The sequence below is a fragment of the Panthera tigris genome, chromosome D4 (assembly GCF_018350195.1).
Source record: "Panthera tigris isolate Pti1 chromosome D4, P.tigris_Pti1_mat1.1, whole genome shotgun sequence".
NCBI lineage: Eukaryota > Metazoa > Chordata > Mammalia > Carnivora > Felidae > Panthera > Panthera tigris.
In genome coordinates, this window is record NC_056672.1 from 6,711,742 (window position 1) to 6,729,465 (window position 17,724).

Consider the following 17,724-nt stretch of genomic DNA (forward strand, 5'->3'; position numbering starts at 1 on the left):
CTATCCACATACCCGACACTTCCAATACTTCGGAGCTTAGACAAGAAGAAACGATGGTATCGGAATGGGTGGGACTAGTGGCCGCTGCTTTGAAGTTCATGTGTGTGGGTGACTGAGGCAGTAAGGCTGGGGCAAGAGTGAGATGTGACTCTGGATTTCCCACCAGGTTCCCAAAACTGCTCAGCTTCTCACAAATACTCCAGTCAAGAATGGAGGAGTTGTTTTTTGTTTTCGTTTTAAGCTTATTTATTTGTGAGACAGAGAAAAAGTGAGAGCACAGCGTGCACGAGGAGGGACAGGCAGAGAGAGGAGAAGAGAATCCCAGGCAGGCTCTGTGCTGTGAGCACAGGGCCAGATGTGGGGCTTAAACTCATGAACCGTGAGACCCTGACCTGAGCCAAAATCAAGGATTGGATGCTTAACCAACTGAGCCACCCAGGCTCCCCAAGAACGGAGGAGCTTATTTTTTTCCTGACAAATATCCCACTAGGCCAGAAACACCCCCAAATTATGATCTGCAGAATAAGAGCACTATGTGTAATACTTTTATGTATTTATTTGGCAGGTATGGAAAGTCCCACAGTCAAGTCAGTCTGAAAAGAGGTAGGTTAATAAAGGCAGTTCCAATCGCCGGATTCCCAGAGCTCTGTTAATGAACATTGTGATGCTCTAACCCTGGGCTGGACATTATGGTATGGTCGACACCTCTAATAAGCGCTCTCCAGGGGGGGCATCTCGTGATGCTAGTGCACCGTGGAACATGCTCTGGAAAGTACTATAATGGACCAGATGTGGTCAATCAAAGCATTCTCGAGTCAGCAGAGGGAGACACGCTTCTATAGATTCTTGTTCTTTCTTTCTTGTTTTTTAAACCCACTAAGGTTGCGGAGAGGATAGACTATTAAAGAGAACGTCTGCAGGAGAAGGGAGTGAACACTGAAGAAAGCAGAGCGGAGATGGGAGAGAGCTGAATTCTGATGACATTGTAGTTCCGCGGGGGGGATGGGTATAGGTAGTAGCTCTAGGATCCAACAGCCCTGAGGCAGACCCCACCTCGTCAGTTCGCCCCGACTGGACAGATCCTGCTGTTCTGCACTGGAACAAGGTGAACTTCATGGAGATGCCTGAGGGCCTTCTTTTTAACTCCAGCGTTTGTCATGGGGCAGTCTGACCCTGACCCGCATGCAGGTGCCATATCTCATCTCTGTTCTTCCAGCCGAGCACATCCAAGTACTAGATGTGAAGATAAACCCTGTGACTCATGCTGACATTTACCAGGGGGGGCGAAGCCTGCTTTGAATCCTTCCCAGGGATCAAACAGCTAGAAAGAATCCTCAGCATTTAGTACCTAACCATTATGTGTACAAACCCTCTCCAGACCAGGGTAGATGGTAGACAATTCCCATTTTGCAGATGAGAAAATTAGCCTCAGGTGCAGGACCCACCCAACGCCACGCATCAGCGGACATAGCTGGGATTCACAAAGGTCTCATTCCTAATCTTGTGTTATTTGACATCGCTCTACTGAAACCCGAGAAACTAAAAGCTTTCCTCAGAAATTACCGAGGGGCGCCTGCCTGGCTGGGTCAGTAAAGCACGTGACTCTTGATCTCAGGGATGTGAGTTCAAGCCGCACGTTGGGTGTGGAGTCTACTTAAAAAAAAATTTTTTTAAGAAATTACTGAGTTAATGTTTTTAAAAAATAAAGGCTTTCAAAAATAACGTTAAAAGCATAGCCACATCAAACCTTAAAAGACGAACCCACTCCAGACCATCACGGGTTAACAGGGAGGAGAATTCGTGAACAACTAAGCTACCCACCACCCTAAATAAACATGTACGAGAATGGGGAGTGTTAGAGGGGACAGTGAGGCAGTGATGGGCATCTTTCTGTTTTTTCTGGCACCATATCACACATCAGCCTCAACTGCACAGAGGAAACCCAAGTGTGCGGAGGTAAATTATGTAACATCCTAATAGCTGGTCAGTAGCCACGTTGAACCAGAACACAAGTGTGCCACACTCACCTCCTGAGATCCATACCCTCCCCTGCACACCTAACCGAAGGAAGGGTCTCAACAGAGCAGGAGCCACACCCAGAACCACTAGCATCAGAAGGACCAGAGAGGGCCCATCTGACAAAACTCTGACCTGGTCCCTTCAACGGGGCCAACCCAAGGCCCATACTCAGGCTTGGGGTCACACTGTCTGACAAGTGTGGACTGGATGTGACAAGGAATTTGAGCAGCCCCAGACAAAATGAAAGCTACTCTATTTGCTTGAGTAAAGGAGTGATGTGGCTTGGCCTCTGTAACATGCCAAACATTGATAAATTCTCTACTCCAATGGCCTCTCAGACCTAGTCAACTCAAGTACCAAAAGACCTGGCTTGCCACATTCCCATGAGCCACTAGTCACTTGTGAAGAACAGGCCAGGGCTGTCTGGAGTGCGGGCTGCTTCTCCTCCACCCTGGAGTCAGGTGAGGAACAGTGGAGGTCTGGGTTGGGCATCCGGCCGGTGGTCCTGCTTTCCTATTCATCACAGACTGGAGAATACTGCCCACTGGTACATCCACAGGTCTCCAACCAAGTACCAACAGGCAAAGTCAATGGAACCCCAGGTCCTAATCCTCACACCATGACCAAAACCCCCAGTAAATCCATTTCATCACCCTGTCTTGGCCCCCTCACCGCAACCAGGTGAGTCCCACCCCCACCTTGGGCACGGCCAACCCTGTGGTGATTCCGTATTTCCTTGGTGTTTCCTTTTCTCCGTCTGCCTTTGATTTTACCACTTCTTCCAACCTCCTCTACTCCATCCTGCCTGCTCCTTCCTTTGCTGTTAGCACTTTGCAGTTCCACTCAACTCCAACTCAGCTCAGGTCATGATCCCACGGTTCATGGGTTCGAGCCCCATGTCGGGCTCTGTGCTGACAGCTCAGAGCCTGGAGCCTGCTTCCGATTCTTTGTCTCCCTCTCTCTCTGCCCCTACCCCACTCATACTCTGTCTGTCTCAAAAATAAACATTAAAAAAAAAAAAAAAAGGAAGTGGCCACCTCATGGGCTTTTGTGACCATGAGAATATAGGCACATGACACAACTTAAGCTTTTGGGTTGTTCTGTTGGGTCTGTCATTAGTTATGTCCTTCACCACTTTCTTATCAGAGAAGATTGAAAAACCAAACAAACAAACATGAAGTTTAGCTGCCCTATGAGGGCAACTTGAATTTCCATACAGCCTCCCGTTGTTCTTCCCCCATCCGCAGGTCTTGCTACAACAGCCCAGCTTCCTCCCACCCCTTATCAACTGCCTTGATGAATACGGTAGAGTAATTATGAAGGACGCTGGCTGGGGCTTACACAGAAGTAGTTGAAGGGTGTTTTTAAAGACAGAAGCAGGGCCTGGTAGATGACAGAAAGGCAAAAGCAATGTTCTGCCATGACTCCCAATAAGGTCACAGGTGTATCTGCCCTAAAAAAAATATCGCTAGCCTCGCTGAATTCAGAGTGGCCTGTCTTCAGACAGCGAACAGAAAGACCAAAATAGAAAACCAAGTCTAAAATACTAGAATCAACAAACTACCCCAGGGGTAGCTGGATGCACCAGGAGCTAATCTAGGAACAAGGCAGAGACTGGAGGGGCTGAATGTCACTAAGATGCACCAGCACTTTGCACAGAATGGCTTCTGCCCAGTGAGTAGTACTGCTTCTCTGGAGCATTTAAGAAGGGGCTGGGAACAGGCTATACCAACATGAAATTTCTCCTTTTTGGCAAGATCGTCACCACTGCCACCAGAGGTTCCCAGTGCGGAAGCAGCTATGGCAGAAGGAGGGCTGGAAACCACCAGATTCTTCCACGTTCACGGCAGATAGCAGCACACACCCCTTCTACTGCTTGCTGTGATCTGCCTGGAGTCCACTTGTAACCTAAATTGACCGATACCATTTCCAGAGCTTGCTGCAAGAGATAGAAAGCCCCACAGGGTAGTTATCTGTCATGTCCAAAGCAACGTGGCCCCTTAGTTCTATGTTTAATCATGGACAGATCTGAGTTCAAACATCAGCAGCACTCAGTAGGACTGCAGCATGGGACTGATGAACGGATTAAGATGTGGTATATACACACAATGGACTACTACTCAGCAATCAAAAAGAATGAAATCTGGCCAGTTGCAACAATATGGATGGAAGTGGAGGGTATTATGTTAAGTGAAATAAGTCAGTCAGACAAAGACAATCATATGATTTCACCCAGATGTGGAATTTGAGAAACAAAACAGATGAACATAGGGGAAGGGAAGGAAAAATAAGACAAAAAGAGAGGGGGATAACAACTGAGGGTTGCTAGAGGGGTGCTGGGTGGGGCGATGGGCTGAGTGAGTGATGGGCATTGAGGGCACCTGCTGGGATGAGCACTAGGTGTTGTATGTAAGCGATAAATCACTAGATTCTATTCCTGCAATCATTATTACACTGTATGTTAACTAAGTTGGATGTAAATTTAAAAAAAAAAAGAAATTGGTTAAAATGTAATATTTATGTTATCAATATTTTGCTACAATAAAAAAAATCCATTTTTTAATCATAAAGGAAAAAAAAAAAGACCACAGCATGTGCGGTAGGCAGAACTCTCAGATGACCACCCAAGATTCCTGGTCCCTAGCTAATCAAACACAAACCTACGTACCGTCGTGATCAGGTGACCTTAACACTGATTACCCAGGTAAGCCTGTGATAGGAGTCATTGAAAAGCCATCAAAGCAATGAGCCATTTAAGTTTCCTTTAGCTGGTACCACAAGGAAAGGTCAGATTCAAAGCACAAGAAAGATTCAATGCAACAGCACCGCTGCTGGCTTGAAGATGGAGGGAAGCAAGTCACAAGGAACACGGGCCGCCTCCAGAAGCGGAAGGACACCGCCAGCTGACAGCCAGGCAGAAACAGGAAGCCCAGCCCCACAAACCTGAGCGAGCTAGATGCACATTCTTTCCCAGAGCCCAGCTCAGCTGACACCCTGACATCAGCCTTGTGAGACTCTAAGCAGAGTCCAATCAGGCCCACCAGGACGTCCAACCTGGACCACGCACGCTATTCTAAGATACACGCACGAAGACACACGCACGCTATTCTAAGCTGCTAAGGGCGTGTTCACGTCTTACGCGTAAAAGAAAACAATCACGGGAAGCTCTCCATAAATGCCATGCCACGGTTCAAAATGGCCTGGCTTTCTTCAACGTCAGGCCTACATGGAAGACGACTAGGGGGCAAAGCCCTCTCCCTACTTCAAAAGCCGCCCGCCCCCAGCTGGAGAATAACACTGGGAATCCGAGTTGAAAGAATTAGGTCTGCTCCTGCCTACCAACCGTGACCCCGTACACACACCAGATGTAGACTCTGTTCGTTGTCAGGGCCATCCCAGCACGGGCCGGGTGTTCCTGCACGTTCTTGCCAAAGAAGCTTTGCAGGACCAGCAATCCTGAGGGGTGCAGATACGACCCCATCGGGAACGAAGAGCAGGCTCGCCGGAAGAGGTGGAGCCTCCAGGCTCGCGGAACTCACTGGCGGTGATGCAAACTGCTGCTCCCGTGGCATCTGTCTGCCTGGGGTCCCTCCACGTCAGCAGTGGGCAGGGAAAGCGACACAAACATGAAGCTCATGCTGCTTGCTGCGCTCCAGGTAGTAAAATTCTCTGTCTCTGACGCAAGACTCGCGGGACTTCTGCTGGCACCCACGGAACAGTAATAACCTAACTTATTAGCTCGCAAGTAGGGTAAAACTCCAGATTCTGACACTATTATACACAGAAGTTTAAATCAGGAGATCAATGTCGTTACATTATACATTTCAATGGAATAAAATGCCCTTCTTGAATTTTCTTAACAAGATAATAAAATCTACATCACACCTGAGATACAGAAAATATCCAATAAGTTTAATCGAGCCCTGCCCTCTCCAGACACTCATCCCCCCCCACATATACACGTGACGGACCGGAGAAGAGTGGTAGCTGCCTCCAAGATATCAGTCCGTTCACAAGACGAGGGACAAATTAGTTTCACATTATCGATTTTTGACACGTGCGTTCCACATAAAGAGCTTCCACCCATATGGTCTCATTTAATCCCTACCCAGAAACCGAGGCTCAAAGTGGTCAGTCCTCGCAGAAGAAACTGTAACGGACCCTGCAGGTCTGGAGAACAGCGCCACGACAGAAGCCGGGGATGCAGGCGGAGTGAGCCCTGCGGAGATGCAGGGGCGCGGTCGCTCCAGCAACACAGCTGTGTCCTGAAGGCACGTTCTTCCTCCCCGTGGGCTACGGGAGCTCTGGTCGTGACTGGGCTTCCTGAGGAGTGTCAATGCCACTGCAGAAACGGCTAGAAACCACACGACACAGAGAGGTCTTTTATTTAAATGTTCTGACTTTGTTTTTAATGGAAAATGAAGAAATCCTTAAGGTAAGAGGCTCTCCTGTCCTGGATGAATTTGGACTTGGTCCCCTTGGGTGTCCGTGGCAAGCGTCTGTTTTGTTTGTAGGCGTTGGGGCCTCATCTTGTGACAGTATCACTTGAGGGTCTTGCTAAGGTTGGAGAAGCCAACGCCAACGCAGGTCAGCAGCACTTTATCCCCACCCTTGAGTTCTTCGCCACATGGCTTGGTTTCAATTTTAAACATAATCTGGAAAAAGCTCTTCAAATGCCGCAAAAACTCTATCCTGAAAAGGAGAAAAAAAAAAAAAAAAGGAGGAAGGAGTGAAAAAGGAATTCGATTTTCAAAACAAATTCTCCTTCCCCCACATAGAACCCAAGCTTTTACTTTCACAGATCAAGAATATCTAAAATTAAGAACTGCTCATCAAAGCTCATTGAACAGTACTTCTTCACAGCCTGCCAGTTTCCAAAGTGGATTTAGACAGCCTATAGAGATGCACACGATACAAGATAAACACAGTTTTAAAAGGTCCAAGGTGAGTACATGACACAGAAGTCATTCGGTCCCACGCAGTTGAGGGGACATAAACACAGCGTTAGTCTTGAGCAGCGCAGGCAGAGAAACATGTACTCCCGTGACTCGCAGCATCATGAGGTAAAACCAAGAAGATGCCAAAATAGAGCAAAGTCTTTCTCTTTGCTCCTCAACCGCAACAAAACCCTTCCATTCACTCCACACAGATTTACTGAGTGCCTGCTATGTACCAGGCACTGTCCTTGGTGCTGAGGATGTTGCAGTCAACAAAAAATCCCTTCTGTCATGAAGTGTTCAATCTAGTGAGGGAGACAAGTTAAATATTCTTTAAAAGTACTATGGAAATTTAAATAAACAAGGAGGGGGTGGGGGGGAGAAACTTGGATATGACAAGATTTGTGTGTATATGGCAGGAGGCCAGGGAGGAGCTCACAGTAAACATGACAAGGAGTTTCACGGGGTGGTTTCCTGTCATCTCCTTTAAGACAGAATGATGGCTGCATCCCAACAGCACCCTGGGAACAGCAATTGCGCGGAAGGACCATGGGACAGGTAAGCGACTTCTACTGGTCTGCCCTAGCCGACTCAACATCTCCCCAAGCTGGCCCAACCAGAAGACTCACCTGGAGTGTTCACTGAACACACAAGTTCCTGAAGGTTTTACTCAACTAACAACTGGTAGGGAACAAGGGTCCAGCGGCAGAGCCTGGAAGCACAGGCCAACACAAAGACAGGCCCTCCCCACCCCTTACCAGGCCCCATCTCCCCAGGGCACAGGGGCCAGAAATCTATTGTTTACAAGTAACCCTAGTGATTCTTTTCAGGCAAGTTTGGGAATACTGGATTAGTTAAAAAGAGATGGTCTGCATGTCTATAATGAAATATCCAGCAACCTTGTGTTGCCCCCCAAATGAACCATCCAAACTCCCTATCCTGGCCAGATGCCTCTAATGGGCCTGCTATGGAATCACCTAAAGAGCTTTCAAAAGACTGATTCTAGACATAAAGACCCATGCGAAAGAATTGAGAGTCAAGAAATAAACTCACATACTTATGGTGAGTTGATTTTCAAAAAGGGTGCCAAGATAATTCAATGGGGAAAGAATAATCTGTTCAACAAATGGTGCTGAATGACTCCACATACAGAATGATGAAGTTGGACCCTCTCTTCCCAGCATACATAAAAACTAACTCAAAATGGATTAAGAACAGCTAAAACTATGGAAGTCACAGAAGAAAACAGCAGTAAATCCTCATGATCTTGGGGTAGACATTGGTTTCTGTGTGTTGTTGTTGTTTATTTTTGAGAGAGAGAGACAGACAGAGCGTGAGTGGGGGAGGGGCAGAGACAGAGGGAGACACAGAATCCGAATCAAGCTCCAGGCTCTGAGCCTGACAGAGCCTGATGCGGGGCTCAGACTCACGAACTATGAGATCATGACCTGAGCTCAAGTTGGACGCTTAACCGACTGAGCTACCCAGGCGCCCCAAGTTTCTTAAATACAACACCGAACACAGAGTGATAAAAGAAAAGAAAAAAAAAAGCCACACAAAATGAGACATCATCAAAATTAAAAACTTTTGGACATCAACAGACATTATGAAGAAAGTAAAAAGACAGCTCTCAGGATGGAAAAAAATATTTGCAAATCATATACCTGATAAGAGTCTGGTGTCGAGATTATATAAAGAACTCTTACAACTCAGAAAACAAAAACAGAAAGACAAGAAATACAATTAAAGATAGGCAAAGGATGTGAATAGACATTTCTCCAAAGCCTTACAAATAGCTAATAGGCACGTGAAAAGATGGTCAACATCATTAGTCATGAGGGAAATGAAAACACCACTGTGGGGTCCCACCTCACACCCTATAGAAGGGCCACAATCAAAAAGAGAGAGAACACAGGTGGGGGTGAGGATGTGAAGCAGTTAGAACCCCCGTTCGCTGCTGGCTGGAAGGGAACACGCTGTGTTCCCAGTCTGGCGGTTAAATCCTAAATAAGAAGCTACCACATGACCCAGTAACTCCCCTCTCAGGTACGTGCGCAGGAGGAATGCAGCACAGGCCCACACAAAGGCCTGACACAAAGGTCTGCGACAAAATTGCTCAAAAACAGTCAAAAAGGCAGAAGCAACCCGAATGCCCATCAACTGCTGAGTGCCTACACAAAACGGCGGATTATTCGGCCTAGAAAAGGAAGGCGGCACTGACCCAGCCACAGCGCAAACTCTGAAATCCTGACACTAGGGAAGAAGCCGGACGCAGAAGACCACACGCTGCAGGAGCCCATGTATGTGAAGTGGCCACAAGAGGCCGACCCTGGAGGCAGAGAGCAGACCAGTGGTTGGCCGGGGCCTCGGGGCCCAGGCCGGGCATGGGGAGGGCCGGGGGCCACTGTGAACGGGCAGAGGGCTTCTACCTGCGGTGCCCAACATGTTCTAAACTTGTGGTTATGGTTACACGACTTCGTGAATATGCTAAAAACCACTGAACTGCACACCTTAAATGGGCAAACTGTGTGGCACGTGAATCATATCTCAACACCACTGATTAGAATACATATATACGGTATTTGTGAAGTTCAGAAGACATACTGAACCTGGCTCCCGCGCTCACACAGTGTAGACACAACTGAGCGCGGGGCACCTCCTGGGGTGCATTTTCCACCCCCTCCTGTCCCTCTGTCTTTCCACCTACACAGGAGAGAAAGGGCAAAAAGGAGAAACGGGGCTGGGACAATCCCTCACCCCGTCCGGCTGACGTGACCAGCATTTCAGGGACTAAGAGAAGAAAGAGTACCCCAGAAAGCAGTTCTGGTGCATGGGGTGCGCTCGCAGGAAAGCCCCTCGCTTCTCGGCTGTCTCTTCATCTCCATCTTTACAGCGACAGCCCAGGGGCACCTGGGTGGCTCAGTCGGCTGAGCGTCCGACTTCGGCTCAGGTCATGATCTCACGGTCTGTGAGTTCGAGCCCCGCGTCAGGCTCTGTGCTGACAGTGCGGAGCCTGGAGCCTGCTTCGGATTCTATGTCTCCCTGTCTCTCTCTCTCTGTTCCCCCCCACCCCGCCCCCCGCCCACTTGCTCTCTGCCTCTCTCTCAAAAATAAATAAACATTAAAAAATTAAAGGAATTAAAAAAATAAATAAAGCGACATCCCATCTGCCAACTCTCCGGCGAGGCTTCCCCAGCCGGCAACCTCTCTGAGATAGGACAGCATTCCCGGCCCTGCTCGTGGTGTCCGATTACTGCTCGTGCGCCATGGGCTCACAACTGCCCCGTCCCCTTTGGGTAAAGCACCTCCGGGGCAAAGACCTCATCTACTGCTCAGAGCCACTCCAGCTGCTGGGCACCACTGGGTGAGGAGGCAGCAAACAGAAGTCAGGAGCCAGGGCTAGTCCTGACAAGTGCCGTCCACACTCCCGGCAGGGAGGGGAAGTCGCTTCTTCCCCTGCTGGCTTCCCGGTCTTCTCACCAACTGAACATTTCAGTTTCTCGCTCTCTGTCCCAGCCTCACCACAGCCCCCAGCCTGTCCCAGGAGAGAAAACAAACACATCAAACCCACGGATCAACAAGCTGCATCCGTGGGCAAAGCTTCCAGCTGGCAGCCAGGGGGAGGGCACAGCCACCTCACCCCGTCTGCGTTCTAAGGAGAAAACAGTCTGTTCTCTCGCGGCCTGAGCGCTAACGCAGCCCAGGCACGCTCCGCTCCCAGGGCCTCCCCGGCCGGCCGCACCGTGAATCAGTCGACTGTGCTGGAAAACCCAGACGCCCTGGGCAGCTGGTAGAATCCCCGAGGGGCCCCCGGGCGCTCCTGGGCTCCCAGGCTCCCGGAGAAGGATGCAGGCCTGCATATTTGCAGCTCCAGGGTATTTGCGGCCTTTGGACCTGGTGGGGTCCACGTTTTACAAGGTGTTCTGCCGGCCCGCCTGCCCGGCTGAGGAAGCCCGCCTGCGGGGCTGGGGGCAGCCTTCGGAATGTCCTCCTGCCTCCGGCCCGGTTCTCCAGAAGCCGAGACCCTAACCACAGGCGACGTTAAATCTTAACGGTCTCCTGAAGGGATGAAACAAGTCATTAACCAAGTCACATCCTCGCCGGCCGGCGCCCTTCTCCGCCGCCCGCACCCGGGCCCGAGAGGCCCCACTCCCGCCCTTCCCTCTCCCCCGGACGCCAACGGCGCACCGCGCGCCCTCGCCTGCTGGACACAGCACGCGGCCGCCGGCCAGCCGGGAGTGACGTGCGGCGCGCTCACGGCAGCCCTGTCCCTCAGCGGAGCGGCGACCACCTGCACTGCTCCGTGTACCTGCAGAGGTGGCTGGGATTCTTCCTACACAACTCCCGCGCGAAGGTCCGAACCCCTGACTTAGACAGCCGTACCTGCCGTGAGCTTCTCTGGTTGTTGTTCGGGAAAAAGTGATTTGTTTTTAGAAGAACAAAACCGAAGACGACAACCTCCTTTTCCACGAAAGCCTCCAGTCCGTCTGACAAGCAGGTTTCAGAGAATCCTGGAGCACACAGAGCAGCCTTCCTGTCTATTTGCCAAGTGGGGGCTGTTCCGCCACCATTGCTGGTCACCAGGTGGAGGCCAGTGGGCTCCCGCTCACCTGCCCCCCGAACCCCAAGTGCCCGGGACCTGCCAGGCGGCTGGCCCACCTCTGAAACACAGCCCCCGTTGCCTTCAGAAGCCTGACGGAGGCGATGAGAGGTCGCGGGACAGCGCTCTCTCGGGCCGCTCCACAGACACAACCCGGACAGACGGTCCCGCCTCCTGCTCCACCAAGGCCCTTCGATATTAGGGTTGCCTGCTTCTCAGGCCTCGGGCGTTGCTCTGCAAGTGGAGGGGAAAGACGCGGGAACAGGAAGAGAACCTGCTCAATGGGGTCCCCAGAGTCATTACACAGCAGCTTTTAAAAAACACACTGGCGGTGCTTTTTGTGGCCAAACAGCGGCTTTCCCAAAGCCCGCTGGCCTCTGTTCCGAGAGTGAACGGGAGCTCTCGGCCGAACTCGGCCTTGGGACCCACATCTCTCCCAGCCTGGCTCCCTGCCTCCTGCTGCCTTCACAAACCGAATTTTGTTTCATCTGGAAAACTGACGATATCGCGTGCTTTTCCCGTATGCCAGCTCCGTGCTGGGGCTCTGACCGTGTGATAAGAGTGCCAGGGCCCTGCAGCACCGCAGGCACCCCCAAACGTGAGGTGCGGCGGCGCCCCGCCAGCTTCCAGACAGCAACTGAGCGACTGGACCCAAACAGCCGGGCGTCATTCGCAGGCTGTGCGCCAGACCACACATGGGACGGGAGCCCCCCGTCCCCATCAGTCAGTGACAAAAGGGACACCAGGCTCTGGCTCCCCAGCTCTTCACAAGCAGTGGAAAGAGGTCATTTATTCAAGTTAGAAAAAAACAAAGTGGCATGATTTATTTTAGACTTCGAACTAAAGATAGAAGGAGATCGTTTTACGGCAGAATTTGAAACGAGGACTCTGAAAAGACGTGGCGTGGCACCCTGCCCCAGGCAGCAAAGTGCGTGGAGCCCAGCAACGTGGATGCAATCCCAGCTCTTACACAAGAGCTCAGTGCGTCAGGGACGCAGGGACTCTGGACGAGACTGTCTCGGTCAGAACCCCACGGCTGACCCATGTGCCTCCGGGCACGTGGCTCCACCTCTCTGTGCCCCAACCCCCCACCTGTAAGATGGACAGCGAAGGGTACCTACCTGCTTTTATCACCCCACCCCCCCATAGGGTCATCATGAAAACTAAGTGAATTCATATTCTGAAAGCACTTCAAACAACATCTGGACAACAGTAAATACTGTAAGTGCTTGTTAAAGAAACCGACCTACACAATTCTCGGGAATAGTACGTAAGACGGGAATGGTTTGTTTAGTAAAACAACTGCAGGAAGTTGCTCATAACGGACACAGATTTAGAGTCGCTGAACAGACAATTTACGGTGACTTCAGGCCTGAGAATACCCAACGCAAGTTTACTAGGCCTCCAGGTGTCCAAAGTGACCTTAGCGGGACATTGGACTTCCCAGACAGAGGGGATGTGGAGGCAGGAACCTCGCTGTTCAGCACAGACTGAGCTCTGTCAGGCACACCGCACGGCTGGGAGGACTAGGTACCCGACCTCATTAAAGTCTCATACCACCTCCACAAACCCAGGGCCGCAGGACCACTCAGCCACCTTCACTACCGAGGACACAGACGCGCAGACCCGCTCAGTGCCTTGTCCACGGTCTCCCGTGCTCCAGGGCAGAGCCAGAACTGAAACGCACACAGGGGGGGCTCTGATGCCTGCGCACCGGCAGGACGCAGAACGCTCTGGTAACCGCAGCCCCCGATCGTGAACAATTCCCAAAAGCGCCAATTAAGATGCTCATTAGTATTTCCCTTGCTGTTAAACCTGCTTCACATGAAGTGTAAATCCTCCCCTAAACTGTAAAGTTAAGCGTTTTGAGGGAAAGGCAGAACCACCACCGCCAACTCTAACTATCTAAAACTCAACGAAGTCAACAGAAATAGAGCATACACGTACCGGCATGCCATCCAACACTATTTTATTCTACGGGGAAAAAAAATCTCTCTGGCCTTCCTGAAGAATTTCACACATACAGACTTACTTTCTCAAGTAACACAGGAAGCCAACGGCAATCTCCTAAAGTAAGACAGAGGGAAGAGGAAAAGAAGAACACAGAGACCCTTATTTTCCAGAAAGGATTTGAAAGCAAGAAAAAACATCCTACTTACTCCCAGTGCTCTGTCAACAGACATTTGAAAAGCTGTCTATAAAAATCAAAATGTGCAAAGGGCCAGAATACATTTCTTTAAACCAAAGAGGGTCTTGCTTCTGGTTTTCATTAGAAATCTGAGGTTTCAGAAAACGGACTTTTAGGACTTTAACTGCGCATAAAACTAAGTGCGACAGTTTGACCTCAAAAGCTCCTGAACTGGATTAGGATAAACTGCTCCTCCCAAGTGTGGCTGTCCTCAATGTGGATTCCATCCCTTTCCACCCTTCGCCGTATACAAGTACGATGTTAGCTTCGCCTGCTGCGTCCCTGAAGGACATATATTTCTTCCCACCTTTGCCCCTTTGTCACTTTGGACCACCAGAGCCTTCCACGAGGATAAAGGATCCCAAACAGGGGCGCCCGGGTGGCTCAGTCGGGTGAGCGTCCGACTTCGGCTCAGGTCATGATCTTGCGGTTTGTGACTTCGAGCCCCACGTCGAGCTTGCTGCTGTCAGCCTGTAGGCACAGAGCCCGCTTCGGATCCTCTGTTCCCGTCTCTCTATCCCTCCCCCACTTGTGCTCTCCCAAAAACAAATAAATAAAATTAAGGAAAAAAAAAAAAAAAAGGATCCTAAACAGATCCTTTCAAAAATACAGCTTTCAAAAACAAACCTCCTTACCCCCACCCTAATGCTAGCTTACCAGAAAGTACCGAAAAGAAGGTAGGCAGTCCTTTCCCACCCATGGCAGCCCCTCTTACATGAAGCCCTGGGAGGCAGGTAACCCAGAGGACAAATGTCCTGTAAGTCCGAGCCTCAAGTCTTAAAACACATAATTTTACAATCTGTCCTATTCCTCTGAAGCTCCATTCAGAGCAGACCGCTTTGTTTTCCCAGGAGACGGTATAATTTTAGGCAAGGTTTCTGGAAGACAGGACACTGCAATTAATGTTTGGTGAAAAGTGAGTCAAGGAGGACACAGGAACTTTTAAAAACGTCAGTCACATCTTGGCCATCTCCACAGGGGCTGCTGACTTGAAAAGATTATAAAGGCCCTGTAGCCCAACTGAAGAAAAAAAAAAATCTCCAAAAGAAAAAAAACCGTCAAGGAAAAATAAAAACATACATTCCGTTTTTCACGCCACGTTCTGCCAAACCCCATGGCCCACGACCACATGCATTTGAAGACAGGGCCTGGTGCTGTGTGAGCAGGAGGCCTTCTGCTGCCCTGAGGCGGACAGACGTGGGCAAAGCAGCAGCGGTGAGAACGGCTGCCCGGCTGAAGGGGCCATGGCGGCCGCAGACTGTCAGCAGCTTCCAGGAAACTCTCTCCGGGAAGCAAATCTCTGCACTCGGGAGTGCTGTGCTCCTAGCCCTGACCTCCTCCTCTCCGAATGCCTGAATTACCAAGTCTATCTCAGCAATGCTGACCCCCGGTGTGAGTGTGCCATTTACTCAATTTCGGGTCCCATGTCCTGTGAGATACTTTAGATGAGTTATTGGGAGACCGTGTGGTCCTCACCGGCTTCCTGCTTACCAGTCTTCCCCCACTGTTAACAGAATGGACTCTCTCTCTTCCACCTCCCTGTTCAAAACAACCTCCCCCCATTAATCAAAAAAAAAAAAAAAAAAAAAGAAGAAGCCTCCTTAAGAATGTCTTTTGAGCTCTTTGTCTCCAGGCCCCTGGAGCCATGGCAGAGAACGCAGCACCCCATGGCTGTGCTCGCCCCCTCTCTCAATGTGATGGCACCATCATTCTTCAGTTATCACAGTACTGTACCTTTCAGACATACAGCATCGGTACCATGATAACCGAAAAAGGACAGTTCAGTCTCATATCTACCTGAAAACTTCCTCCCATGAGGCCCAGCCGGCCCTGCTCCCCACTCACAGATGAGTACGAATGATCTCGAGTGGATAAGTACACACTCGCAGACATCAGCGCTCCAACAGGCTGTTACGGCAACCTCAAGTACTATCAGTGGGAAATGCTTCTCCCCCTGTGCCGTGTATCACTGAAGTCTTCTGAGAGCTGCTCTTTTTGGAGAGTGCTTGCTTTAATGCCTTAGCCGTCAACTCTGGAGGACACCCACAGCCTCAAACTCACCCCTCTAACTTCCTGCTAGTCCAGCAGCATGCCTACGAACTCTGTCTCTTCCTCCGGCTTTCCAGCCTGCTCACACCCTATCATCTTGGACAAAAAGACAGTCCTTTTTGCCACAGCTAAGGAAAAGAGGGATTTAAAGAACAACAAAATCCAAGCTATTAACAGAACCAGTTTACCTTTAAAACGGAAACAAAGTCTAAAGCACAGACAAAAGAACTGTCTGGTATTTCTCACGTAACTCTCATATCATGGGAATGACACACGGGAATGATGAAGCTACAAGAAAGGATGTGAAGCAAAATCCTCGTTAAATACCGGGTTTAGGGTGACAACCTCCGGTTCATGTAAGCAACGGTACGAGCAAGCGTTCACGGCCACAAGCTACACGCAGTACGACACCCGGGTGGTTTTGTGCAGCTGCAAGGTTGAACTGGATGGCACGGCGCGAGGTGGAAGAAAAACGACTCACGTGTAGGGAGACAGCGGTCCTAGCAGGACTTTGGAGACATCCTGCTGTCCAAGGGTCATGAGCAACAGACCCAGGCTCTGGTTGGTCGAGTCAACACATCCACCCTGTAAACATAAACACTTTCGAGATTAATCGTTCTACCGACCGGAAAATGGAAAACCAACAAAACAGAGAGAAGGAAACAAACCACAGACGCCCAGAATATCCGAAGCACAGACGAGCAGGCAACAGAGTTCAAGCAATAATGAAACACAATACCGGTCTTGTAAGAGCGATCCTATACCAACTAACTTCAAGGGGGTACACAGTTAATAAAAACAACTGCAGGGGCACCTGGGTGGCTCAGCGGGTTGAGCATCCTTCGGCTCAGGTCATGATCTTACTATTTATGAGTGTGAGCCCCACGACAGGCTCTGTGCTACAGCTCAGAGCCTGGAGCCTGCTTTGGATTCTGTGTCTCCTTCTCTGCCCCTTCTCGTGCTTGCACTCTGTCTCTCTCTCTTTCTCTCAAAAATAAATAAACGTTAAAAATTTTTAAAAATTTAAAAAAAAAGAACTGCAATCGCGGAGACTATGAGAACGAATAGACACTCAAGTCTACTGAGGCGCATCTAGTGAAAAACACCACTTTGCCTTTGGAACTAAAGCCGCGGCAGGACATACGGGCAGAAACGTGCACTCGGTTCCATAGCTGAATACCCAGGGCTAAATGAAGGTTGCTTCTATTGATCTGATCTGTCACGGAGCACCACAGTTAAGGTGACGTGAATGGAACATCACCTTCCACGGACACCACCTGTGCACACACTCTGTCACGCTCAGAAACGGCCGGCCACGCTCCAGGGGCCTCCACCTCTCCCTGTGCACGCCTTAAACCTGGGCAACGACTATGATCACCCCCTCAGTTCTTACTGAGGGTGCGTTCTTCCCCTCCCCCCAACTCCTCCTTCCTTTTCTTCCGTATCAGAACGCAGACCAAAACTCTCTCCTGAGGTGCAACTGCTTTGGTTGCCCTTCTTCTTTCGCTCTTGAATTTGTCCACCTCTGCCGCCATTTTGCTTCAGCAGAGGCTTGCATGACAGCTGTTGACATCTGTGCCCTTAAATTTGTCTTGATCTCTCATCATTCCTCCTGGGGTAATTTGATTTCGAACCATTCAAACTTAACACTGTCCACAATGAAAGCAGGATGACCCTGGATCTCTATGTATTTGGCACACGTCACAGTAAGAAACCCGGTTTCTAACACAGTGCATCCCTGTCCACGGCGAGGCTCTCTCGGACTGTGCACCCACTGTTTATGTGGGTACGCCTCTGTCCTCTGTTAGTGGGGGCAGGGTAGCGGATAAGTCAGTTTTCAGGCACAGACATTCATTCTCTGTGTCACACTCTGTGACAACAGTCAGAAAATAAAGGGGTTTCTGCTACAGCTGGCCTTTATGAAAATCCAC

At 50.0% G+C, this 17,724-nt stretch overlaps 1 protein-coding gene across 5 annotated transcripts in view; it reads right to left on the reverse strand.

Annotated features, from left to right (window-relative positions):
* Window positions 1–5,910: 5,910 nt before the first annotated feature.
* The window catches only part of RCL1 (RNA terminal phosphate cyclase like 1), a 57,429-nt gene continuing 45,615 nt past the window's right edge, over window positions 5,911–17,724 (reverse strand). For 4 of the 5 annotated variants that reach the window (XM_042963376.1, XM_042963375.1, XM_042963379.1 and 1 more), the window contains 2 exons: window positions 16,275–16,378; window positions 5,911–6,711 (listed from right to left, as the gene is read on the reverse strand). In XM_042963376.1, the coding sequence (XP_042819310.1) occupies window positions 6,561–6,711; window positions 16,275–16,378 (255 nt within the window). In that variant the 3' untranslated portion in view covers window positions 5,911–6,560. The remainder of the gene's footprint in view (window positions 6,712–16,274; window positions 16,379–17,724) is intronic. The other variant, XM_042963377.1, reaches the window with a different exon arrangement.